The 27829-nt window shown below is 39.1% G+C and overlaps 1 protein-coding gene across 3 annotated transcripts in view; it reads left to right on the top strand.

Annotated features, from left to right (window-relative positions):
* The window catches only part of dnm1l (dynamin 1-like), a 49118-nt gene extending 22620 nt beyond the window's left edge, over positions 1 to 26498 (top strand). For 2 of the 3 annotated variants that reach the window (XM_073059214.1, XM_073059215.1), the window contains 15 exons: positions 665 to 751; positions 3334 to 3496; positions 3955 to 4075; positions 5388 to 5519; positions 6244 to 6450; positions 11298 to 11418; positions 11985 to 12140; positions 13821 to 13910; positions 14945 to 15037; positions 16002 to 16058; positions 16572 to 16637; positions 17494 to 17676; positions 18293 to 18402; positions 24686 to 24845; positions 25196 to 26498. In XM_073059214.1, the coding sequence (XP_072915315.1) occupies positions 665 to 751; positions 3334 to 3496; positions 3955 to 4075; positions 5388 to 5519; positions 6244 to 6450; positions 11298 to 11418; positions 11985 to 12140; positions 13821 to 13910; positions 14945 to 15037; positions 16002 to 16058; positions 16572 to 16637; positions 17494 to 17676; positions 18293 to 18402; positions 24686 to 24845; positions 25196 to 25252 (1803 nt within the window). In that variant the 3' untranslated portion in view covers positions 25253 to 26498. The remainder of the gene's footprint in view (positions 1 to 664; positions 752 to 3333; positions 3497 to 3954; positions 4076 to 5387; positions 5520 to 6243; positions 6451 to 11297; positions 11419 to 11984; positions 12141 to 13820; positions 13911 to 14944; positions 15038 to 16001; positions 16059 to 16571; positions 16638 to 17493; positions 17677 to 18292; positions 18403 to 24685; positions 24846 to 25195) is intronic. The other variant, XM_073059216.1, reaches the window with a different exon arrangement.
* The last annotated feature ends 1331 nt before the right edge of the window (positions 26499 to 27829 follow it).

A 27829-nucleotide genomic window follows, 5' to 3' on the forward strand; every position in this document is an offset into this window, starting at 1 on the left:
TGAGTCATTTGACTGACCTATAACATTTTATTGGATCTGGTCCAGGCCAATATCCATTTATTGCCCTGCTTCTGCAGATAACAACTGGTAATTTTAGGGCTATTTGTTCTAAATAAGCTACTAAACTAGAAACTAGTTTGAATCACTCAGGGTAGACACAGACCCTCACCATTCACAAGCCTGCATGTTATATCTTACTAAAGAACACCTCACAAATAACTTCTTATTTGGAAATTATCTCTAGTCCAGCAGATTACTTGTAGCATCATTGTCTATTTTTTTTTTAAAACACCTATTCAGCCAAACAATTCCAGTACACAAAATGGAGGTGCAGAGCACTTCACAAAATAACAGCCTCCATTCCTTCAACCTCATGGCAAGAACAAAGACAATTGGTCTGTCTGCTTCCACTGTCCTTGATTCATTCAAATTCACTGATTTGTGGACTGTAGTCATTTCTTATTTCTGGCTAACAAGTCTAATGCAGATAGTCTTCCTCATACATCCCAGGTGAACATGACCCAGGAAGATGAAGTCAGCATGATTGATAGCCCAATGCATCTTCCAAAACATGCACTTAAAACTTGTGTGATTTCTTTCCAAAACTGTTACCGTATTTAGTATAATGCATGTTTAACTGAGCTGTATCATTTTTCTTTTACAGGGAATTAGTGATGAGCCAATTCACATCCGAATCTTCTCACCACATGTTGTTAACCTTACACTTGTTGACCTTCCTGGAATAACAAAAGTTAGTACATGAATATGTCTTAAAAAATGTTGTTGTTATTTAGAGCATTTGGTATTTTTGTTCATATTTAAAAGATGTTTATCAGATACATTGTATGACAGATGTAATCAATAAGTTTCAGCAGTACCATACCCCAGTTTCCTTCCATCTTATTCTGAAAGCATTTAGTACATGGAATTGGTGTAGAATAGTACAATAGTTATGCTATTGAAATTCTGAGACCTTGTTTATAGACTAAAAACTAGTTCATAATTGAGCCTGGAATTTAAATAATTAATCTTCTGTGTCTAGTGTGTTTCTGATCGACACTTTTCGAAAAATAAATTTGTTCTCCAGTGAAATATGATTTCACATTAAGAGCTGTGTGATTGTTTCAAACAAACTAGTGGTTTAGCATTTTTTTAAAATAAAATTGAATGGCATAGAATCAGCCATGATGAAGGCATAGTCACCCAAGTGACCTATAAAGTCATGTTCACCCTATCTTGTGCCAAAAATGGGGGAACTGACCCACATACAAGTTAATCAATATCATCCCTTAACTTTTCAGCACTTGGCCCAGATTTGTCCATGGCCATCCCTGTCCCACCCACAGGATTCACCCTTTGGGTAGTGACATGTTGATGTACAGTTGCAAGAAAAAGTTTGTGAATCCTTTTAAATTACCTGGTTTTCTGCATTAATTACTCAAAAAAATGTGGTTTGATCTTCATCTAAATCACAATAATAGACAAACACAGTCTGCTTAAACTAATAACACACAAGCAATTGTACTTTTCGTGTCTTTATTGAACACATTTTTTAATCATTACAGTACAGACTGGAAAAAGTATGTGAACCCTTGTATTTAATAACTGGTAGAGCGTCAATAACCAATTAGCAGCAATAACCTCCACTAAACATTTCCTGTAGCTGCTGATCAGACTTGAACAACAGTGAGGAGGAATTTTCAACCATTCCTCCATACAAAACTGTTTCAGTTCATCGACTTGAGTGGGATACCTTGCATGAACACCCCTCTTCAGCTCATGCCACGGCATTTCAATTGAGTTGATGTCTTTGACTTTGACGTGGCCATTCTAAAACACAAATTTATTTTTTAAACCATGCTGTTGTTGATTTACTCTTGTGTTTCAGATCATTGTCTCGTTTCATCATCCAGCTTCTGTTAAGCTTCTGTTAACTACCCTGACATTCTCCTGTAATATGTTTTGATACAATTTTGAATTAATTGTTCCCTCAATGATTGCAAGCTGTCAGGCCCTGAGGCAGCAAAGTATCCCCAAACCATGATGCTGCTTCCACCTTGCTTCAGATTTGGGATGAGGTTTTGGTGTTGGTCTGCAGTGCCCTTTTTCCTCCAAACATAGCAATGTGCATTTCTGCCAAAAAGTTCAACTTTTGTCTCATCTGTGCACAGAACATGTTTTGGAGGTGTTGTGGAACACCCAGGTGGTCTTTGGCAAAACTTGAATGTGCAGCAATGTTATTTTAGAGCAGTGGTTTCTTCTGTGGTGTCCTTCCATGAACACCATTCTTGTTCAGTGTTTTTCTTATAGTGGACACATCAACAGAGAGTTTAGTAAGTCCTAGAGATTTCTGCAGGTCTTGGGTTCTTTTTCACCTCCTTCAATATTGTATGTTATGCTCTTGGTGTGATCTTTGCAGAATGCCTACTCCTAGGGAGAGTAGAAACAGTACTGAACTTACTCCATTTGTAGACAGTTTTTCTTACTATAGACTGAACATTCAGGTCTTTAGAAATGGTTTTGTAGCTTTTTCCAGCTTCATGCACCTCTACAGTTCTTCAAATGTCCTCAAAGTTGTTTTGATCGAGGCATGGTGCACATAAGCAGATCTTTCTTGAGAAGAGCAGGCTGTGTCAACAACCTGACTTAGTTCCCTTTTTATAGGGCAGGGGACAGCTATAACTCACACCTCCAATCGCACCTCATTGACTGGACCACCTGACTCCAAATAGCTTTTTAGAAGGCATTACCCCAGAGGTTCACATACTCTTTTGAACCTAGACTGTAATTGTTTAAATGGTGTATTCAGTATTGACAAGGAGAAGTATAATTGTTTGTGTGTTGTTAATTTAGATCTCCAGATTTTCTCTTACTTGTGAAAATTTAAGACAAGCTAGAACTGTAAGGTTCAACATTCAATCAATCTGAAATAAAACACAGGTTGGGCACACCTGTGGAGATAGGAAAGGCAATTAATGTTATGGGTTGACAACTTTTATTCTGAACTTGGAAGTTTTCACATAAACCAAAACGGTGGCTAGTTATCTGCAGTTTTTGAAATCAGTGTTGAAACCTGAGGGCTGAATTCTGCCTACCTAGAAGATGAGATGCTGTTTATATCGGTACTCAACAAATCAGAAAAGCATCTGATGAAATATTATTGATTTGAAAGACGGTCTCTCCTTCACTATTGTCTTTTAGGTCCTTAACATTTAATCAGATGCAAGATCATTTCCTGACTCACTTGGTACAGATATAAACAGCAGGTGTCTTACCTGATGAATATTTTGTGTATCTTTTGTTCTTAGTACTCATTTAATGCACTATTTTTAGGTACCTGTGGGTGATCAGCCTCGAGATATTGAACTACAGATAAAAGATCTCATACTACGGTATATCAGCAACCCAAACTCGATTATTTTATCTGTTACTGCTGCCAATACTGACATGGCAACATCAGAATCACTTAAAATTGCCAGAGAAGCTGATCCAGAAGGTAAGGTGGTGAAAGAAGTTGCATTATTGCGATATTTATACATCACCACTTGCATCATCTAAGTTTAAATCTGTGGCTTTATTGTGAGTCATTCCTAGATTTCCATTTATAGGCCAGTACTAACAAATGATTGAATTTGGATGTGATAACAAAGGGTATTACAGCAGGTCTCGGCCCAAGACCACTTTCATTAGTATTGGTAAGCAGCTTGAAGGGCAAGGCCATGTTCTTGTTTCATCATGTCTAATAATGTTTCTCTCAAGAATGTTCTAGGAAGCATAGCACAGGTTTCATAATCCATGTTATTAGATATGAGGGGGCAACCTGGGAGAATGGGGGAAAAAACTGAATTTTTTAAATTTTTATTTACTTTTAGAAGTCTTCTATATTGATAGTCTTTTTGACTTGATTGTTTTAAGTAACACATTTCAACAGGTAGCAGTGTATCTGTTCAACAGGGCGACGAACACTTGCTGTTATCACAAAGTTAGATCTTATGGATGCTGGCACAGATGCTATGGATGTGCTTATGGGAAGAGTTATTCCAGTCAAGCTGGGTATCATTGGAATTGTCAACAGGTACGTAGCAATGTTGGTTTAGAAGGGAATGGTTGTGGGCTGTCCTTTTTTTGTGTGAAGTATTGCTGTGTGTACAGAATAGGTACTCCTTTGTTGTGGTCAGGTAAAGGAATTTGGCCCAGTCACAATGAAGGAATAGCCATATAATTTCAGGTACATAGAAAAGAACTTGCCTTTGACAGTCCTGTATCACATGACTTTTAGCTTCCTAGTTGGTAAATTAGATAAAAGGTGTGTATTCTGAAAATGTGATACACTGTAGGCATGGCAAAGTAAAGGTTCAGAATGCTTGATAGTATGTCAGATAAGCAGTCATTTGTCTGCATTATATCAGCTTATTGAACTACTCAGCTGCAGACAAAGCTAGGTTTGGAATACAAGTCTTGGTGCTCTAGCTGGAATACTTGGCTTTTTCCTGATATCTTTGGAGTGAAACAGATTGGCTGAATACTGATTCATACACATCCAGGAATGTTGATGGCAGAGATCTAGATGTAGTCTGATTATCAAACCTTGGTTAAGTTGTTGCTCAACTAATATATTGGATTCCTTACCCAGTTCAAGTCTGATTTAAAAGTCGTCCACATTCTTGCAAGTTTAGAATCACATATGGTCCAGACATATTGAAGAACTTCGCCTCTTACTCACCAATCATTATGGTTTTGGATGTTGATGGAAGGTTAATTTAAAGTATAGCAGTCTAGGGGAAGAGAGGGCAGTAGACTTAGTGTGAGAGATGGTGTGGCATATAGGCTTCTGATATACCATGGTGTGATGAGATTCTGCATCATGCCTGCATCCTTGAGACCTTTGAGTCCTCATCTTAGTTGTGTCTCTACATCTTCACAGGGAGGGAACAACAAAGGGAGAGTGATCCTGGGCCACTTCATTGTGACTGCTTAAATTGGCCAAAGCCTGGGAGAGGGTTACCTATACATTCTATCAGCTGGAAAGGTATTTTCTTTACACCATCCTGGGTTTTTTTTAATCTTCCCTTCCATTGCTTTGCTGGTTGAATTTTCTTTTTTTTTCCTTTTGTGTACTTCCCCACATTCTTGCAAATTTGTTATTATCAGGAACTGAAAAACTAAAGTAAATTCAAAACCTGTCACTTAATGGTAGTGAAACCCGCTTTATGACTAAATCCCTGAAATTCATTACAGGGGTTTTAACAGGAATTAGCATTGACAGAAGTGAAGGGTACAACTGATCTATTAATATACTTTGCTTTTCACAGATCTTGGGTTACAAGTAGAATTTTTGTTTTGGTGCACTAATTGCTCTAATTAAAGGATATCTGTGTATTCTTCAGGAGTCAACTGGATATCAACAATAAGAAATCTGTGGCAGATGCTTTAAAGGATGAATATGCATTTCTACAAAAGAAATATCCCTCACTTGCTAACAGAAATGGAACCAAATATCTAGCTAAAACTTTGAACAGGTAATATGTTGTTAAACTGACAAAATTAAGAAAAGAGCACAGAATGTAAAGTCAATGCCAAGGCTTCCATTCATGCACTGAGTGGTCAAGAGTGTCTTCAGAGCCCTGTCTGCTATCTGTTAAAGCTGGCTGCGTAAAGATGTCCTATCATTCGCCTTGGTGCATTCAAGTGTTTGTAATAGGGGTTTATTTTGTGCACAGTATTTTTGTGCACCTTCACTCTGCATTTTTTTTCCCCAAAGTTAATCTGCTTTTGTTGGAGAAAGTTGTTGTTTTCTGTTCTCGTTCACAGACTATTTACAGAGAACTAACGTGCATGGTAAATGGTTTATTGTGCCCATTTACCAACTTTTTCCAATAAGTACTGTTAATTATTCATCATTTTAAGAGAGGTATGTGCAGTTGCATTTTTTCATCTCTTCCCACAACTTCAGATTGCTTTTGCAGGCCAGTGTTTGTCCAATTCTCCAAAAAATGTCAGCCCCATGTATACACCAGGTTTTCGCGAAAGACTTGTGTTTGCCTATGACACCTACTCACCTGAACTGCACTTCTAAGGATGATGCATTGAGGTGTTCTAATTGCGAAGTCAATTGCAATCACATTAGGTGTTTGGTGAATGAGGTAAACTAGATGCTATTTGTCTGGTTTGTAACATTTGTCTAACTCTATTTTCTTTCAATTTCTTTTCCAGAGGAATTACTAATTTTTGTTTCTCTTTTAGATTGCTCATGCATCATATCAGAGATTGCTTGCCAGAGCTGAAAACTAGGATAAATGTATTGGCAGCTCAGTACCAGTCTTTACTGAACAGTTATGGTGAACCAGTCGAGGACAAAAGTGCCACTCTTTTGCAGCTTATTACCAAGTTTGCAGCTGAGTATTGCCAGACAATTGAGGGAACAGCAAAATACATTGAAACTTCAGAACTGTAAGCAGGCTGCTATTTTGTTATTTTGAATATCCAGTATAAATGGTAGTGCCTTCTGAGTTATCTTATTAACATCAACACTTCAAAGTATTTTACATCCTTTATATCATTTTAGTGATTTGATGGAATTTTGTTTGCTAGCAAGGATGACATATGTTACCCATCCTTGATCCTGTATTTTGGCCCAGTTGTAATGAAGGAATGTTGATATAATTCCAGGTTATGGGAGTATGGCTGCAGTGTTCTGGTAGGCATTGAGCTGCTTGCGTTTTTAAGAATAGAATTCATGCGGGGAAATGGAGAGGATTCCAGTCCTTCTAGCATGTCAGTTTATGTAATATCTGTCATGGGGAAATTATTGGAGCCACTATTACAGATATCAGAATAGGGCACCTTAGATAAAGTCACCATAGCTTTGTGTAAAAGAACTCGCGTTTAATCAAGTAATAGCCTTTTTCTGAAGAGATAACGTGCATCAAATGAAGAGGGAACCAGTGGATGTACTGGATACTTGTCTGCCACAGTATCACTTCCACTTCCACTTCACCAGTTGTGTAGCATTCTAGTTTTTGATGCTGAACCCTTAGATTGCAGAGGAATGTGAATTTGATTCCTCCTAACAGTTCATACAAACATTGCAGTTGCAATTCTATTTTCACTGCTCTGAGCAGGAGAGGGAACTTTTTCTTTTTAAAACAGTATGTTACTTAGAGAATAGAAGGTGAAAAGTACCGGATCATTCAGAAGGCTGAGGGTTGATGGACAGTACATACAGGGAAGTAGTTACACCCAAGATGCAGGACACAGGAGGGGCACCATCAGGAGGGGGAAAGGGATAGGCAGCCAGTGCAGAGTATCTCTGTGGCTGTTCCCCTCACAAAAAGATATACTGCTTTGAATACTGTTGGGAGGGATGATCTAGCAGCGAAAAGCCACAGCAGTCAGGTCTCTGGCACTGAGTTTGGCTTTATGACTTAATAGAGTTGGGGAGGAGAGGAATCTGTAGTGAGAGGGGATCAGAACGAGATTCCCAGATGGTACATTGCCTCCTGGGTGCCAGGGTCAGGGACACCTTGGATCCAGTCCACAACATTCGTAAATGGGAGGGTGAACAGCCAGAGGTCTTGGCCCATGTACATATCAATGACATAGGAAGAAGGGGTGATGACGTCCTGCAAAATGAGTTCAGGGAGTTGAGTGCTAAGTTAAGAACAGGACCTCCAGAGAAGTGATCTCAGGGTGGCTGCCCATGCCACTTCGTAGCAAGGCCAGAAAGTTTAACATGTGGCTCAGGGGATGGTGCAGGGAGGAGGACTTAAGATTTTTGCATCATTGGGCTTTCTTACAGGGAAGGTGGGTCCTATACAGAAGAGACATTTTGCAGCTGAACTGGAGAGGGGTTTAATGTCCTGGCGGGAAGGTTTGCTAATGTTGCATGGAGGTGGAGATGGGGTTTAAAGTAGAGTTGCAGAGTACGGGAACCAGAGTACCAGAACAGGTGGAGGAGTGGTTGTGGACAAAGGTGTGGTTCAGCCTACGTACAAAATCTGGAGTTGAAAGGTTGAACGTGGTAGGGCCAACGTTCTGAGCTGTGTATATTTCAATGCAAGGAGTATTGTGGGAAGAGCGGATGAACTTCGAGCATGGATCAGCAAGTGGAACTATGACATTGTAGCCATCAATGAGACTTGGTTCCAGGAGTGGCAGGACTGGGAGTTCATTAATCCCTCCCTATCACAACTAAAATAATGGAAACCTGGAATAAAGTGGGAAGGGTGGCATTACTACTTAGGTAAAATGTCATGTTAATGTTCAGACTGGACAGACTGGAGAGTTTGTCTAGTGAGACTTTATAGGTAGGATTGAGGAATAAGAAAGATTAACAGGATTATATTAGACCACCCAACAGCCCATAGGATTTACGGGAGCAGATTTGTAGAGAGATTGCAGACTGTTGCAAGAAACCATAAGGTTGTGATAGTAGGTGATTTCTTTTTTAACTTTCCACATATTGACTGGGACTCCCATATGGTAAAAAGGCTAGATGGGAAAGAATTTGTCAAATGTGTTCCAGAAAGCTTCCTTAATCAGTACCTAGAAGTCCCAACTAGGGAGTGTGATTCTAGATCTCCTATTAAGGAATGAGATAGGACTGGTGTGTGGGGGGAAGCTTTGAATCTAGTGATCATAATACGATTAGTTTCAAGGTAATTATGGAAAAGAACAAGTCTGATCCTCGGGTTGAGATTCTAAGATCAAAAGCCCAATTTTGATGGTATCAGAAGGGCCTGGCAAGTGTAGATTTGGATGTGCTTTTTTTTCTGGCAAAGGTATGCTTGGTAAGTGGGAGGCTTCAAAAGTGAAATATTGTGAGTACAAAACTTGCATGTGCCTGTCAGAATAAAAGGTAAAGATGACAGGTTTAGTGCACTTCTGTTTTCAAGAGATATTGAGGCCCCGGTTGAGAAAAGGGAGGTACATAGCAGGTATATGCAAGTTGGAACAAATGAGGTACTTGAAATGTGGAGAGAACACTTAAAAATGAAATCAGGAGGGCTAAAAGGCATGAGGTTGCTCTAGCAGACAAGCTAAAGGAGATTCCTAAGAGCTTCTACATTAAAGAGCAAAAGGATAGCAAGGGACAAAATTGGACCTCTGGAAGATCAGAGTGGTAAGCTATGACTGGAGCTGAGAGAGATGGGGAAGATCTTAAATAGACTTTTTACATCTTTATTTACTTGGTAGATGGACACAGTCTGTAGTTGTGAGGCAATGCAGCAGTGAGAACATAGACATTTGCTTTGCGAGAGAAGTAAGAGTGGTAGTGGATGGTTGCCTCTCTGACTAGAGGCCTTTGACCAGTGATGTGCTGCAGGGATCAGTGCTGGGTCTGTTTGCTGTTTGTCATCGATATCAGAGATCGGAATGGTAATGTGGTAAACTGGATCAGCAAGTTTGCAGATGACACCAAGATTGGGGGTGTGGTAGACAGCAAGGAAGACAATCAAAACTTGTGGGATCTGGACCAGCTGGAAAAATGGCAAATGAAATTGAATGCAGACACTTGTAAGGTAGAGGACCATTCAACGCTGATCTTGCATGTGAGTGGTAGAGCACAGAGGAGCGTGGAAGAACAGAGGGATCTGGAAATACAGATTCATAATTCCTTGGAAGTGGTCTTACGGGTAGATGGGGCCATAAAGAAAGCTTTTGGCACATTGGTCTTCATAAATCAATGTATTGAGTGCAGGAGTTGGGATATTTTGTTGAAGTTGTATAAGATATTGGTGAGGATTAATTTGAAGTGTTGTGTGCAGTTTTGGTCACCTACCTTCAGGAAAGACTGAAAGAGTGCAGAGAAAATTTAGAAGGATGTTGCCGGGACTTGAAGACTTGAGTTAGAGGGAAAGTTTGAATAGGTTAGAACTAGAGCATGGAAGATTGAGGGGAGTTTGATAGAAGTACTGTATACAGAATTATGAAAGGTATAGTTGGGTAAATGCAGGCTTTTACCACAGAGGTTGGGTGAGACTACAACTAGAGGTCATAGGTTTAGGGTGAAAAGTAAAATGTTTATGGGAGACATGAGGGGAAACTTCTTCATTCAGAGGGTGGTGAGAGTGGAATGAGCTGCTAGCACTAGTGGTGGATGTGTTGATTTCAGCATTTAAAAGAAAATTGGATAGGTACATGGATGGGAGGGGTATGGAGAGCTATGGCCAAGATGCAGGTCAATGGGACTAGACAGATTTATGGTTCGGCATGGACTAGGTAGGCTGAAGGGCTTGTTTCTATGCTGTGCTGTTTTATGACTATATATACAGGAATACAGTGTTAGGTTTACCGTCATGATATTGTAGAATGATGGAGCTAAAGGAAACAAATGACCAACTTCAGCTTCTGGTTTTGATATACAGAAAGAAATTGATAACGTGATTTCTTACAGTAGTTCAGCAGTGAGGAAGCTGCAAAAGATGCAGTAAAAAAAGGGTAATCTACTTGAGACACGCTCAGTAAAACCTTATTGTTTGCCTCATGGTTTAGACTTGCATATACAGTCCACCATTTTCAAATTATCAGATGCACAAAGCTCAGCGATGTGATGGTCTACAGGAAGATGGTAACAGAATTCTCGGAGATGATGAGATGCTTGTGGAATTAGGGTAGTGATTAATAGATGAAATTTATTTCTCTGGAATAAGTAGGGATGGTAACCCTAAGGGAGCTGTTCTAAAATATGTTTTAGTGGAAGAACTGAGAATATGTTTGTATAGCTCCTTGAAAATAGTAGAACAATGAGAAACTGGTTTTAAAAGCATGTGGACTAAGAGCTTTATATTACTGGAGTATTGTGTCCCATTCTGGATGCCATACTAAAAAAGATCAAAGGCTCTGCAGGGTGTAGAAGAGATTTTCTGAAATCCAATAATTGTGTTACTAGAGTAAAGCAGTTCAGGTGTTCTAGAGAAGAGGTTGTGCAAAAACAGAAATTATTGGAAGCATTTGGATTAAGCAGCATCTATGGAAAGAGGTGCAAATGTTTCAAGTCCAAGCCCCCTTGTTAGAACTAGAAAAAATGAATTCTGAAAAGGAAACAATTTTCAAGGTTAGGAAGAATGGGCAGGAGAAAAATTAAATGTTTACAGTGCAAAAGGAGGCTATTCTGCTGCTTGTCCTTGACTCAAATTACTCTGTCACTCATCAAAAGTATATTCTACTTGCACTTTATTACAAATGCACTACAAGGGATTTTTGTGCAGTAATGTAAATGCCTTTACGTAGAAATTTGTTTTCAGCTCGAGATTTATCCACAAATCTATCTAACCACTTTTTAATATTCTTTCTAGTTGTGGTGGAGCAAGAATATGCTACATTTTTCATGAAACGTTTGGACGTACTTTGGAATCTGTAGATGCACTGGGTGGACTCAATACTATTGACATTCTCACTGCAATCAGAAATGCTACTGTGAGTAGGCAGAGCCCACCTCTAAGAGTCAAGGTCTTGAAACAATAAGAATCTGATGTATTCCATTTTGTACAAAGGCTTTGTTATCTGGTATGTGTCAGACGATGTGTCTGTTAATAGAAAATGCTGTTTAATTACGGAAATTTGGTTTTCAGTTCTTTATGCATGTTTCAAATTTTCTGGTTCCTGCTGCCTATCTAAAACCCCTTAAAGCTGCTTAGTTGACTGATCTTGAGAAAACCTGTTACTAGAATGTACCTAGAGCTTTAAGTGCTGGATAACAGGGGCTTTTGCTGTTCTTTTTTTTCACTTGCCCAGATTTGACATATATGTTTTGCTTCTTTCCATCTTTCATGATAATGTGCAGTGTTTTGTTTATGCCAATGACTTTTTAAAATAGTATTAATTATATACCTCTTTATCTCCTCCGGGCAACATTCATTTTGCAAGAATTTGACTTGGAAAAGCATCTGCTTCTCATATGTGATGTTCTGTTTAGAACCTTTGGTACATATTTTAATGTGCTTTTAGGGGAGTGAGGTATTAATTTAATCTGTTGTATCTAGGGTCCACGTCCAGCACTTTTTGTTCCTGAAATCTCTTTTGAGTTGTTAGTGAAGCGACAGATTAAACGTCTGGAAGAACCAAGCTTGCGGTGTGTTGAACTGGTCCATGAAGAAATGCAAAGGATTATACAGCACTGCAGCACATACAGCACGCAGGTACACAGGCTTCTCAAATCATTCTGTGCTGTCCGCTGTTATTTAAAGAGTGGCTACCTAAATGCCAGTTCAGTGAATTTTATTGATAATTGGTACTGTATATATTGAAAATATAAAGCAATTAAAACAAAATATAACTGTTAACTTTTCCCACTCTGTTTATCTTAGTACTGAAGAATGCAAATTGTTGTTGTAGGAGTGTATGTGGATAATTATAATATTCAAAACCACGCAATCATTTGTAACACTCAGCTCTATCAACCCACGTTCATCTAGGGGAAACCGCCGTCTACCCGCCAAACTGTGTCTGATGTTTGCATAGATGCTGTGTATGCACCCCGGCACAAACCCACAATGTAAAATATCAGTCAGTACACATTGTACGTTTAAACGATTACACTTTATAAATTTTACTGTGACTATGGGGTTAGTAGAGAAACAAAAATATAAAATAAAATGCCACCAAGGATAGAGATTATACAGTTCGTGCACAAGGTTGGAGCTCACACAGTATCCTCGGTCCACCATTCAATTTCCTCCGAACTCCATAACCCTCGGACTGGGACCAACCGCGGTGGTCTACAGAGCGCTTCCTGCACGTCCTCCCTCTTCGCTTCTCCTCACCAAACTTCCCGCGCACCAACCCTGGTTCCCACATATACAGATAGAATAACAACCTCTATGGAGGTTAATGTTAATAACAAATCTATGGAATAGTAACTATAACAGAATCCATGAACAACTGCCAAACTAAATCTTTCAACCAGAGTGCAGAAGACAACAAACTGCAAATGCAAAAAGAAGAAATAATACAAATCAATAAGCAAATAATGAGAGCATGAGATGAAGAGTCATTGAAAGTGAGTCCATTGGTTATTTGAAAATTTCAATGATGGGGCAGGTGAAGTTATTCTCTTTGTTCAAGAGCCTGATGTTTGAGGGGTAGTAACTGTTCCTAAATTTGATGGTGTGAGTCCTAAGACTCTTGGACCTTCTTCCTGATGGCAGCGGTGAGAAGAGAGCATATCCTGGGTGGTGTGGCTCCTTGATGCAGAATATTGCTTTCCTGCAACAGTGTTTGGTGTAGATGTGCTCGATAGTTGGGAAGGCTTTACCCTTGATGGACTGGGCCTTATCCACTATTTCTTTTGTAGAATTTTCTGTTCAAAGGCATTGGCGTTTCCATACCAGGCTGTGATGCATTCCACAATATGCTCCCCACTACACATCTATTGAAGTTTGTCAAAGCTTTAGATGTCATGCCGAATCGCCGCAAATTCCTAAGGAAGTAGAGCCGTGCTTGCTTTGTAATTGCACTTAGTTGCTGGGCCCAGGACAGGTCTTCTGATGTAATAACAACTCGAAGTTTTCAGGTTGCTAGCTCTCTCTACTCATGGACCTCTGGTTTCCTTTTCCTGAAGTCTATGATCAGTTCCTTGGTCTACATCAGTTAGGTATGATTGAGCATTGTGATGAAGGGTCAGAAATGCTAATTCTGGTTGTCACAGATGAAGTCTGACCTGTCAAGTATTTTCAGCATCTGCTGTTTTGATTTTGACTAAACCAATTTAACTGAAATTTATCTGAACTAGTTAGTTGCTATTATTTAAAGTGGAGCTGAATTCTTCAATGTTCAACTCTGTTGATCTTCTGGTGTATTTTGTCGTGTCTTTTTATTAGGAATTGCTCCGTTTTCCAAAACTCCATGATGCCATTGTAGAAGTTGTGACATCATTGTTGCGCAGGAGATTGCCTGTTACCAATGATATGGTAAGTTGTGAAGACTCAGTACATGTTCTCCTTCTTGATTCAGATCAACTTTTGATTGCAAGTTCTTTCATGCTTATTTGGAGGAGTAGAGTGTTGACATTTGATCTATGAAATCACATCCAGTGATTAAAATCTTAATATATAGTAAAATCTTGAATAATAAAAGGAGACTCAATGCAGTGATATTAGGCAACTAAATATGTTTTTAAAAAAATAATTGCCTGGCCTTGAGTTGTTGGAGTAGCAATGTTTTAGTATAAAGGAATGAAATGAGGTAGGTTTTCTCAGAGCCAGAACTGGTCTCACAGGTATTTCAGGAAAAGGACAAAATATAATGCAGTCACACAGTCACTGGAAAATGTGGTAGGTCATTGTTGTTTGTTCTTTTGGAGTTCTCTTCTATTTTTTCGTGGATGTCTGTGAAGAGTAAGAATTTCAGGTTGTATACTGTATACATTCTCAGATATTAAAATGAAACCATTTACGTGGCTGAAACTAGAGATGAGCCTGTAAAAGTAACTGTCAAGGAGAAATTGTTCTGCATTAAAGGTGAAGTTGGATTCAGTGATTCCAACATACTTCAAAAAGCGATAGCATAGACACTCTTATGTAAAGTGTTGTGAAATTCTGATGTTTCTCCGCTCATTAGTAATCTTATTTCCATAAGACCGTTAGACATAGGAGCAGAACTAGACACCCCAAGAACTCCAGTAGTGGGCAAATAGATTTCACCTTTCGCAGTCTCTGTATACTACAAAGATCTGGGCTTGCAGCTATCTTTGGCTGAACCCCATCTCTGAAAAGAGCTGCTGGTATCATGTTGCATCTGTGATTGAAGAATTCCTTTCCATAAACATTTGTAAACTTCTGAATTAATGGGCAAATATATTTTGAATTTTGTGGAGGGCACAAATTGTTAAAGATCACTTTAAGCCTGTGTCTTTGAGTTAATCACATTTAACGAGCTGGGCTTGGTACAGCTAGCTTTCGCACCTTTGTCTTTTGCTGTTTCAAGGATTTTTAATTATTTCTAGGTCCACAATTTAGTAGCCATTGAGCTTGCATACATCAATACAAAGCACCCTGACTTTGCAGATGCCTGTGGGGTTTTGAATAGTAACATAGAGGTAAGTTTTGCAAAAATTTTTGATTACTATTAATTATTCATTATTATATTCACAGTTGTGTTGCTTATTTACTTACTGTTGATGTTTCATAGGTGAAACATAAAATATAGTTCTACAAATTACTTTTTAAATTTCCAAAACTTGAATGGCTTAATGGGTGAACACAAGGAAATCTGCAGATGCTGGAAATTCAAACAACACACAAAATGCTGGTGGAACACAGCAGGCCAGGCAGCATCTATAAGGAGAAGCACTGTCGACGTTTCGGGCCGAGACCCTTCATCAGGACTAATGAAGACTAGACTTCATCTAGTCCTGTTGAAGGGTCTCGGCCCAAAACGTCGACAGTGCTTCTCCTTATAGATGCTGCCTGGCCTGCTGTGTTCCACCAGCATTTTGTGTGACTTAATGGGTGATTGAGTGGTTCTTGAGTGATTCTGTAAACCTCCCCTTTGTCAACTAATTTCAACTTCTTAACTATTTCAATGAGTAAGTAACATTCACAGCTAAGTTAGAACATTACAAAAATTGATAAGAGAAGGAAATGCTTCTTAAATGCTCTTATTTTGAGATAGCCACTGAATATTTTGCCACACTTTGCTAGAAGAGTAAATTCAGGTTCAGATACGTCTCTCAGTTGTGTTGTACTGTATTGGAGCACCATAGTTCTGATTTCAGAACTGGGGAGTTACATTTGTGACCATAAGCTTTTCTGGTGGGGATAGGGGTAGAGATAATTCTAGGTTGCTGTCATGCACAGACTAGTTGTCACCATGGTGTGCCTTCACCAATCCTGTCAGAGTTCTGGGAATAAATTGGTTTAATATTGTCTTTGGTAATAGATGTTTTTGCTTGCATCACTGGCATAGGAACATGTAAGGATGGAAAAAATAGGTTTCTAAAATTCTACTTTATTCTTTTAAATATCTGACTTTTGTATTTAAAGTGACTTCTGTTTTCTCAGGAACAAAGACGTAACCGGTTAGCAAGGGAGCCACCCGCAGCTCTGTCTCGAGAAAAGGTAAGGTTTGATGGAAATTCAAGTTAGCGGTGAATACAGGTTGATGCTGGTCTCTGCAGGGCAAATTCCTTACCATTTGTGGTAATAGTGATAGTGAGCCGAGGAGGTGGTGAAAAGCATCAAATGTGTATGAATTGGAAAGGGGAAAAAACACAAAGCAACTCAATCAAGTCTTTCGGTTGGCATCCACCTGAACAATATTAATAAACCTCTTTGTGAATGTCAGAAAATTGCAGTTTTGAATTTTTGAATTTTCAATTTTTGAAGAAGTTTTGAATTATTTTACTTTTGTGGTTTTTAAAGGATTTTTGTTGCCTTGGAATTGTTGAATGCTATTAGGATGCATGATTGACATGAAAACATTATTGCTATAAATAATGATTTATTTATTCATGTTGTTTCTGTAAAGCAGCTGTAAGAATGGTAAGGGTGCTTTATGAATTGCGCATAAATATTTGGTTTCACAAATAAACTTTCTTACTCACTTTCCTGATTTTTCTTTCCATACTGCAGCCTTCTAAAGTTTCCAGTGCTATGTCAGCTCCTTCCCAGGAGTCTTCTGCTGAGCTGGAGGGAAAGGTTGGTTATGCATCTGCTGTGTGCTTTATTGTACTCCATGTTGGGCTTTGCTCCAATTTGTCTTAATGTATTGAAAATGCATTTTGCATCATCTGACAGTTTTATGAAAAGAACTAACTTGTTACTGGCCTCCCACATGTAAACAACCCCCTCCTGCAAATAAATAGGAATATAAAGTAATACTGGTGTGGAGGATTATGTATATACTTTTCCTTGGTCTTTGACTTGCCTTCTTATGACATGGAATACAGTAGTACAGCACAGGATCATGCCCTTCAGCTTAAACTCTCTGCCAACCAAAATGCCAAATCAAACCTACCTGCTTGCATGTGATCTGTACCCCTCCAGTGCCTGCCTCTTCATGCGGCTCTCTGAATGCCTCTTAAACGCCTCTATTGGGTCAGCTTCAACGCTCCAGTAGCACTTCCAACACCTACCCTGTAAAATAAAACTTCTCTAATTCTCCTTTAAACAGCCTCTTTCCCACCCACCTTAAAGCTATGCCCTCTAGTCTTTGAAGCTTCTACCCTGGGAGAAAAGCTACCTTATCTATGCCTCTCATACCTTTAGAAACAACTATCAGTCCTTCAGCCTCTACTCCAGAGAAAACTCTCCCAAGTTATCCAAATTCTCCTTACCACTGCTATTATCTAATCCAGGCAACAGCATCCTGGTGACCTCTCCTGCATCATTTTCAAAGCCTCCATGTCCTTAAGACAGACTTTCTAATCCATGTTTTATAGTTATAAGCGTGCATTGTAAACTTGGCTACTTTTAGACATAGTTTGTGGTTGATATTAAAAACTGGATATGTTTAGTACTGTGTTAACTAGTGTTTTCTGCTACTCCATCTCAGCCTTTAAATAAGGAAGTTCAATTACAGAATGGGAATCAGGATGGAGCATCAGCTGGAAACTGGAGAGGGATGCTGAAAATCTCATCCACGTCAAAGCCAGATGAAGGATCATCTGATGAAAAGCCAAAGCAGCCTGCTGCCGGCAGTCCTCACAAGGGACCATCTGTAAATTTCCTTGATGTGGTAGGCTGCAATTCCCTTTTCAATTCTCTCTTCCTTGACTAGCAGTGTTGCTGGAAAATGTGAACAGTTGCGGCAATGGTCCTATGTGAAAGGTTCATTGTATCTTTTACCCTATTAACACTGGTGCATTTCCTTACCAAATTCCTTTAAATTTAGTCTGTCATTGTTTGTTGTTGCCTCCTGGTTCTTCACCTTGTATTGACCCCCCTCTGTGTGAGAATAGTTCTGGCACAGTGATTAAATGCAGGTACAGATAAATTATCTGTGTGGAAAGGTTTATTTAGGATAGAGGGCAGATGAACAATGGTGAACATGACTTATTATTCTTGTATTTTTATTGGAAAATTAAGCCAAAAGAGCTCGACTTTCAAAGTCAAAGTTAAATTTATTATCAAAGTACTTATGTCACCATATACAGCCCTAAGATTCTTCTTCTGCTGGCATACTTAACAAACCTATAGAACAGTAACCAAACAGGATCAATGACCACTGTTCTGTTTCGTTTCCTTTTCCATTTTCTCCATCAGAGTATTTGCAAACAATGCAAGCAGGTGCTTTTGTGTCTCTGTGTGTTGGCTATGACATACAGTTATTAAAATCGTTGTTATTTTCGTAGCGTGTTCCTGTTTCACGTAAACTTTCCGCAAGGGAGCAACGAGATTGTGAAGTGATTGAAAGATTGATTAAATCCTACTTTTTGATCGTGAGAAAAAATATCCAGGACAGGTAAGTTTCTCTAATAACAGGTGTTCCTATCCACTGTTCAACACTGAAAGTCTCTGCAATGTTGTTTTAAATTCTATTTCAATTGCAAATTAGAATATGAGCGTAAAAGGGAATGAAAATATTGAAGCCAAGACCGGATCAGACAGATATCTGGCCTCCTGCTTATGTTCTTAGTTCATGTAACACAAGCTGGAAAACATGGCGGGTAGCAACCAGTGCGTGAGTTTGGTCGTTGGTGACGCAGTGCAAGGTTTAGAAAGAGCTTGGGTGCATTTCGGCTTTTTTCTCAGTGGACAGCAATCAGCATGGGGCCACTGAGGTGCAAGCAGAGTAGGCATTATTGGAATGGGCATTATGAGAGTGGTCTAGCTTTGGCTCAGCAGGCTTGAGCAATGACAGGTGGAGGTTCTAAGTAAGAAAGTTTCTAGTAAGTTTTAATTTTTCAGATAGTACATAGCTAGTGCACTGAGAATGGCTCTGAACATAATGGTACAGGTATATTCCTTATGTGAGATATGGGAAACTTGGGAGACCTCCAATCTCCTTCGTAACTATATCTGCATGAAATGCATAAAGCTGCAACTCCTTGGAGACTGTGTTAAGGATCTGGAGCAGCAGCTTGACCTCTGGCTCATAAGGATGTGATGTGTAGGAACAGGGCCGGCCAGTGGTATCAGCACTGCGTTTCAAGGTGGATGGTCTTGAGTTCAGATCTGGCCAGGTCCCAACCTGGGCAGCAGTGGTATCTACGCAGGAGAAAGGACTAGCAATCTACTTCCATAACCTGGCATGAAAACCCAGTGTAGAACTACACTAACCATAGGGTCGCCGTATGTCGACGACGATTTGACAACACTCAAAAACAACATATAGGGACTGCAGTGAAGTTGCAGGAAGCAGGTGCCTAAGTGATTGTCAGGAGAGGGAAAAGGAATAGGTGGATTATCCCGTTGGCCATCATACTTTGAGTACTGTTAGGAGGGGCAACTTGCCAGGGAGGAACTGGTCTCTGACTCTGGTGCAGAAGGGAAGAAAGAAGAAAAGGTGTACAGTAGTTTCCACAATTAGAGGAGCTGAAAACAGATACTGTAGACATGAAAGAAACAGCCAAATGGTATGTTGCTTCCCAGGTAACAGGGTCAGTGATGTCTTCAGTTGAGTCCGTGGCATTTTAAAGGAGTAGAATAAGCAGCCGGAAGTCATGGTACATATTGGCACCAATGACAAAGTGAGGAGGTCCTGAAGTTAGGCAGAAAGCTGAAAAGCAGGACCTCCAGGGTAGTAATCTCTAGATTGCCACCCTTTACCACATGCCAAAGAGGGGAAGAATAGGATGATTTGGCAGATGAAAGTGTGGCTGAAGAATTGGTGCAGGGGGCAGGGTTTCAGGTGTCTGGATTATGGGATCTTTTCTGGGGAAGGTATGATCTTTTGAAAAAGGATGGGTTACGCCTGAACCTGAGGGGGACCAATATCCTTGTGGGCAGATTTGCTAGAGTTGTTGGGAGGGTTTAAGCTAATTTCGTAGGTGGAATAAGATCCGGAGTAATAGGGCTGAGGATGGGGCATGCTGCGTAAAGTGGACAGGCAGATGATAGGACAAAATTGCAATCAATGGGATGTTAAAGTGTAGCAGAGCACTAAAATCAAAAAGGGTGATAAATACAGGACTGAAGGTGTTTATATTTAATGCACTCGGTGTATGGAATAGGGTAGATGACCTTGGAGTGCAGTTAAAGATTGGCGGGTGTAATGTTGTAGTATCTCCTAATTGTAGCCGAAAGATCATAGTTGGGTGCTCACATCCAAGGATTCACATTATATCGAAAGGATAGGCAGTAGGCAGAGTGGATGGAGTGGCTCTATTGGTAGATAATAGAATCAAATCCTTATAGGATTGGAAGATTTGGCTTCTTTGGGTGAGTTAAGAAACTGCAAGGGTAAAAAGACCCTGATGGGAGTTATGCAGGCTTTCAAACAGTAGCTTTTACAACGGGAGATAGAAAATGCATGTAAAAAGGACAATGTTACGATTGTTGTGGGAGATTTTAATTGGCGGGTAGATTGGAAAAATCAGGTTGATGCTGGATCCCAAGAGATAATTTGCAGAATGTTTGAGATGGCTTTTTATAGCAGTTCGTGGTTGGGCCCACAAGGGGAAAAGCAGTTCTTGATTGCGTATTGTATAATAAACCAGATTTGATTAGAGAGCTTAAGGTAAAGGAACCCTTTGAGACAGTGATCAAAACATGATAGAATTTACTGTGCTTTTAAAGGAGAATTAAGTTTGGATGTATCATCACATTGGACTGGGGGAATTACTGAGGCATGAAATAGGAGCAGGCCAGAGTTGATTGAAGGTGACACTGGCATGGATGATGGTGGAATAGCAATGGCTGGAGTTTCTGGGGGAAATTCAGAAGGCGTAGAAAAGATTCATCCCAATGATGAATAAGTACTCTAAAGAGAGGATGAGGTAACTGTGGCTGACAAGGGAAATCAAAGATGGCGTCAAAGCTAAAGAAAGGGCTTATAAAAATACAAAAATTTGTGTGAAGATGGAGGATTGGGAAGCTTTTAAAAAAAACTAACAGAAGGCAACTTTAAAAAAAAGCCATAAAGAGAAAAAAATGAAGGTAAGCTAGCCAATAATATAAAAGAGGATACAAAATTTTTTCCAGATATACAAGTTGAGTACCCCTTACCTGAAATTTCAAAATCCTTTGAAATCCAAATTTATTTTTGAGCACTGAGCTGATGTCATAAATGGAAAATTGCACACATTCCCGGGAAGATTCCCAGGTGATGAACAGGTCTGTGCTCATCACAGACAGTTCTGAGAAGTCACCTCACATATGTATTGAACAGAAGTTAATGAAAAACGCTGTATAAAGCGAAAAATGAAGATCTCTATCATGGATTGAAAGAATGTATTCTTCTGCGTTGGAGTAAACATATGCCACTCAACGGTATGCTAATTATGAAGCAAGCAAAAATCTATCATGACAAACTGAAAATTGAAGGTAATTGAATATTCAGCAAGCTGGTTGCAGAAATTTAAGAAAAGACATGGCGTTAAATTTTTAAAGGTAATGATGTTCACTAAGGACGTGAAGATCATCGCTGATGAAAATTTAACACAATTGGTTTTATACCTTACATAAAACATTAAAAAAAGTAAAATACAAATGCAGTGTACTATTACCTTTTAATCAAAACATGGCATCATAGGTAGAGACTGAAAGCCTGCTGTTCTTGTTGTTGCTCAATACCTGATTTCAGGTATTCTTCCAATGCTGCTGTGTTGCTTTTGTTACGCTGTGCACACAATATTTTCCAGTTGTACGTAATAATTTTACTCTTAAGTACATGTGTGATGAACAAGTGTAAGACAAAGACTGTTTACTGGTAGCACATAAATTCAAAGTTGGAAATTATGGCAACCCCAAGCTACCTCATTATATATTCCAAAATCTGAAACACTTCCAGTCCCAAGAATTTCGGTAGGGGGTACTTAACCTGTGTAAGAAGTTTAAAAAAAAAAAGATGAGAGTAGATATCGGACCACTGGAAAATGACTCTGGAGAGATAATAGGGGACAAAGAGATATTGGGGGAGCTTAAGTCTTCAACATGCAAGACTCTAGTAGGACACCAGAAATGTAAGCGTGTCCAGGGCAAAAGTAAGTGTCGCTGCTATTACTTGTGAAGCATAAAAGTCTAAAGGTAGATAACTCACCTGGACCATATGGACTACATTCCACGGTTCTGAAAGAAGTAGCTGAAGAGATTGTGGAGACGTTAGCAGTGATCTTTCAAGAATCATTAGATTCTTGAATGGTTCTTGAGGACTGGAAAATTGCAAATGTCACTCCACTCTTTAAGAAGAGAAGGAGGCAGAAGAAAAGAAATCATCGGCTAGTTAGCCTGACTTTAGTGATTGGAAAGATGTAGGAGTGTTGAGGAAGCAGGATATCTGCAGTAAGACTTGAACAGATTGGGAGAACAGGCAAAGAAGTGGCAGTTGGAATGTAGTATAGGGAAGTGTATGGTCATGCAGTTTGACAGGAGGAATAGAGTTGGACTATTTTGTAAATGGGGAGGAAATTTTAAAAATTGGGGGTGCATGGGGACTTGGGAGGCCTCTTGGAGGATTCCCTATAGTTTAACTTGCATGTTGAATCAGTAAGGACTAGAATGTAATACTGAGGCTTTAAGGCATTGGTCAGACATACTTGGAGTAGCGTCAACAGTTTTGGACCCCTTATCTAAGAAAATGTGTGCTGACATTGAAGAAGGTCCACAGGAGGTTCATGAGAATGATTCCAAGTATGAAATGGTTTAACATATGAGGAGCGTTTGGTGCCTCTGGGCCTGCACTCACTGGAGTTTAGAAGAATGAGTGGGGATCTCATGGAAATCTATCAAATATTGAATGGTCTGGATAGAGTGAAGAGGATGTTTTCATTTTTGGGGCTAATCTAGGACTAGAGGGCACAGCCTCAGAATTGAGGGACATCCATTTAGAACAGAGATGAGGAAAAAATATCTTTAGCCAGAGGGTGGTGAATCTGCAGAATTCTTTGCCACAGACAGCTGTGCAAGCCAAGTCATCGGGTATATTTAAGGCAGAGATTGATAGGTTTTTGATTAATCAGGGCATTAATGGTTACAGGGAGAAGGCAGGAGAATGGGGTTGAGATTGATAATAAATCAGTTTTGTTGGAGCAGATTTGATGGGATGAATGGTCTAATTCTGTACCTGTAAAATATGTATCCTGTGCAGACCAAGTCATTGGGTATATTTAAGGTGGAGGTTGATAGGTTCTTGATTAATCAGCAGGTCAAAGGTTATGGGGAGAAGGCAGGAGAATGGGGTTGAGAGGGACAATAAATCAGCCATGATGGAATGTTGGGGCTGACTGAACGAGCTGAATAGCGTAATTCTGCACCTAGGTCTTAGGACTTGCCTCATACTTGATGAGTGCCAGCAGGTTCTGAGAACTAGATGGCTACTCTGTCCTATAGTTCTTGATTTCCAAAGCCGTGGCAAAAATGCTGTACTCATACACCCTATCTGTACTCTTCATGATTTCTTCTCCTACGTAACTCTGACTGAAATCCCAAACTGCTCAGCCTCTCTCCACAACCCAATCCCAACATAATCCACTTAAATTTAATGACTTCTTTCCTATATCAGTCTGACAAAAAACAAAGAATATTCCAAATATGCTCTCACCAAATTCTTGTACAATTGTAACATACAAACTTGTATACACAATAAAGCCAGTGTGTCAAAGCCTCCTTCCTTAATCGCCCCATCTGTGACACTACTTCCAGTACTTGGTACACTTGGGCCCGTCTGCTGTACAACACATACCAGACTCATATGGTTCACTGTGAAAACTGTACTTTGATTTGTCTTCCCAAAATGTAATACCTCATGATTACCTAAACTAAACAAATGTCCATGTCTTTGACACCACCTACTTTGGTGTCTTCATCCTAAAAGCCTGGGCAGGTTTAGTATATGACCTGATATTCAGGACTGTGCACATTCTCTCTATAAAGCTGCCTGAATTGCTGAGTCTGTCCAGCAATTTCTGTTTCTATTTTAGTCTTATAATTACCTCATTTACACTACTGCTTTTTGAAACTTTTTCAGTTTTCCCTATTACAATGTAATGGGATGGATGGTCTGGGGACTTCTGCCATTCAACAGTTGTATGTCTATTCATAATTGGCTTTTATTTTAAACAGATAACATTATTATATTTAATTTATTGACAATTTACTTAATTAATAAAATGCATCTCATTGACACAAAAGGCTGTACCCTTTCACCTTGGGGATTTGAGTTCAAATGCAAACAATCAAGTTATTGGAGCTACCCTGTGCTGAAGCTAGTTTGAGAATGTTTGAAGATGGAGTGGAAAATTTTACTTCTCAGTACTGGCTTGGTTGATCCAAAATGAGTAAAGAAAGTTAAGGATTTGATTGATCACTTGAATGCACAGAAATTATAATTAAGGTGTAGAATAAAGTAATATTGTATATTAAACTTAGAATTGATTGAAAATAAGCACATTTCAAAATTATGGACACAATGCAGCTGTGGTGTCAAATTCACAATTAAAACTGCAATCCTCCTCTTCCAGGTAATTTCAACTAACTTCCAGGTAGTTGATTTAATGCTGTTCTCATTTGCCTGTGTAGTTGCTATGAATGTAATGCAATGTAATTTGTCAATAAAAGTAACATTCATATACTTCTACACTTTTCAGTGTGCCAAAAGCTGTAATGAATTTCTTAGTTAATTATGTGAAAGACAATCTTCAAAGTGAACTTGTTGGTCAACTGTACAAGTCAATGCTGTTAGAAGACCTTCTTACTGAATCTGAGGACATGGCCCAGCGCCGGAAGGAAGCTGCAGACATGCTGAAGGTATTAACTATTAATTGAGCCAGAAAATAATCTTCTTAAACCTCAGTTCATAGAATTGCATTGCGTATTCGTGAATTATGGCTTGATGAAACTGCTTTGTTGGCCTCCAAAGGTTTCTCCAAAGAAAAGCAAATGTCTGATTTTTCTCATGTTTTTTTGGCCTGATTGAATCAAACTTGCTCAAAGGAACCATGTGCATGAACATTCTAGAATAACAATTTTCTGTCTATGGCAATTGTTTTATCTTATACAGTACTATTTTCTTGGTGAATTCTTCTACCTAACCAGTTAAGAGTTGTATATAAGTACTGATACATAAAACCTGATTGACTGTTCTTCTTCCCACACAGGCCTTGCAACGAGCCAGTCAGGTTATTGCAGAAATACGAGAAACACATCTGTGGTGAAGCCTATTGCCACATATCCTAAAGTTTGCCTAAGAGAACACGGCAATTACTTGAATGTTGCTGAATTGAAAAATGCACTGTTTATTTGCTTAACATGTTTTAAAAAAATATATATTTATGAACTGTTGGCTCTGGTACTGAAGAAACTATAGAAACCCAATGCCATAAAATGTCTTCTTTTGTAGTTGTTCCTGTTGTGTAATATTGGCTCATAGTTTTTGTGGTGATAGAAAACATTGTAAGTTTAACTTGGAAAATAGAAACCTTTGGAATCTTGTGCCTCCAATCCTCTCATGTTTCCTTGTTATGTAGGTAGTGATTTCCTATTAAGTTTTATATTGTCTCAAAAATACTTAAAACAACTACTCATTTGCCCATGAAACACTTAAAAATTTCCACTTTACTTTCAGAATAGTCTGTTTAGAGATTGAAATAATTTAAATTTTTACCCTGTTGTTGAGAGCAAAGGACCAAATACCACCTTTATGAACATTTCTTGCTGATTTCCAAACCTGCAGACCTAGCAAATTCTAACATCTTTCCCATTATGTTCATGAAGAAGGAGAAATGGACCCTCTGGAATGAAAGCTGATGCTGGGACCAGGTCATAAGCAGCAGACCATCACAGCAGGAGTTGAAGGGAGCAACTAGCAGAAAAGGTTAATTATGAGAAGTCCAGGACAGAGGGAGAAGGCTAGTTGTAAATAAATTAGGAGCTCCCCCTTTGTTATTTATCTTAGTTCGGTTAGATCTGAAGACTGAATCAGGGACAAGTGGAACAGTTATGCCTTAGTAAAAATATTAGAGTAATGGAATGTTATTAATGAGAATACAGTCATGACACTGAAATATAACTAAGCCCAAAATTGATCTAGTGAGTATTGCATAAGCCAATTGTGCAATGAGATCAATTGTATGCTGCTCCCCAAATCAAGCGATATGTAACTTGTTGACTTTTTTTAGCTGGTTTACTGTTGTCAAGCTTCCATTATTTTGGGTGATGCAGAGTAAGTTTATTGATACAGAAAGACATTAGGTTTCTCACCAATGTCATCACGGTCATAAAAGTCACTTTCCATAATACATCTTACACTAATGTAATTTTTATATTTCTTTTGTAACTTAACATTCAACATAGATTAATTCAGATCCAATGTACTTTCAAGAAACAATACTTGGAAATCAGGAGAAGGTATTCATTCAATTCAACTGCTCAAAATGAATAAAGTAAATGTGTTAATACAGATATCAAGAGTCATGAATCAACCAAGGTTGCTTCCAGGCTGCAGAGGTGTGCAGATATTTCTTGTTCCTAATGGCTGTTTGATTAGTAGTATCTCAAGCACTTTCAATTGCTTCATTGTTGCCAACACCCAATGCGTGATCTTTGCAGCTCTTTTTCATGCTATTGGAGTAAGAAATCCATTAGTAATGCACGGAGTAACTATAATACAGTCACTGAAACAGTTTGTAAGAAGCTGATGATTAGAGGCTGAGAAATTGGTACAAACATCAGTATGAACTAGAATCCATTCAGGATTGTTAATGTTGAAGCCATCTAATCTTGGTGCAAGAGACTGAAATGTAATGTGGTTATGCATGATATTTGTCCTTTGGGAATAACTGGAGGAGCTTGACCTAGCTGACTGTTACCATGTAACTTACTCTCAGATCTTTTTAGGTATGGAAGATTCAAATGTGGAAAAACCAAAATTTTAAAAATCAGCATCAGATTTGTTATCACTGGCATGTGACATGAAATTTGTTAACTTAGCAGCAACAGTTCAATGCAATACATAATCCAGCAGAGAGAGGAAAAAATAATAAATAAACAAGTAAATCAATTACATAAAATAGATTATTAAAAATGTGTAAAATCAGAAATACTGTATATTTTTTAAAAAGTGAGATAGTGTCCAAAGCTTCATTGCCCATTTAGGAATCGGATGGCAGAGGGGAAGAAGCTGTTCCTGAATTGCTGAGTGTGTGCCTTCAGGCTTCTGTATCTCCTACCTGATGGTAACAGTGAGAAAAGGGCATTCCCTGGGTGCTGGAGGTCTTTACTAATGAATGCTGCCTTTCTGAGACACCGTTCCCTAAAGATGTCCAGGGTACTTTGTAGGCTAGTGCCCAAGATGGAGCTAACTAGATTTACAACCTTCTGCAGCTTCTTTCGGTCCTGTGCAGTAGCCCCTCCATACCAGACAGTGATGCAGCCTGTCAGATTGCTCTCATGGTACAACTATAGAAGTTTTTGAGTGTATTTGTTGACATGCCAAATCTCTTCAAGCTCCTCATAAAGTATAGCCACTGTCTTGCCTTCTTTATAACTACATCGATATGTTGGGACCAGGTTAGATCCTCAGAGATCTTGACACCCAAGAACTTGAAGCTGCTCACTCCCTCCACTTCTGATCCCTCTGTGTTCCTTCGTCTTACCCTTCCTGAAGTCCACAATCAGCTCTTTCATCTTACTGACGTTGAGTGCCAGGTTGTTGCTGCGACACAAACACCTACGTCAGGATGCTGTTCATTGACTGTAGCTCAGCATTTAATATCATCATTCCCCAGTGTTTA

Source organism: Hemitrygon akajei, chromosome 10 (assembly GCF_048418815.1).
Source record: "Hemitrygon akajei chromosome 10, sHemAka1.3, whole genome shotgun sequence".
Lineage (NCBI taxonomy): Eukaryota > Metazoa > Chordata > Chondrichthyes > Myliobatiformes > Dasyatidae > Hemitrygon > Hemitrygon akajei.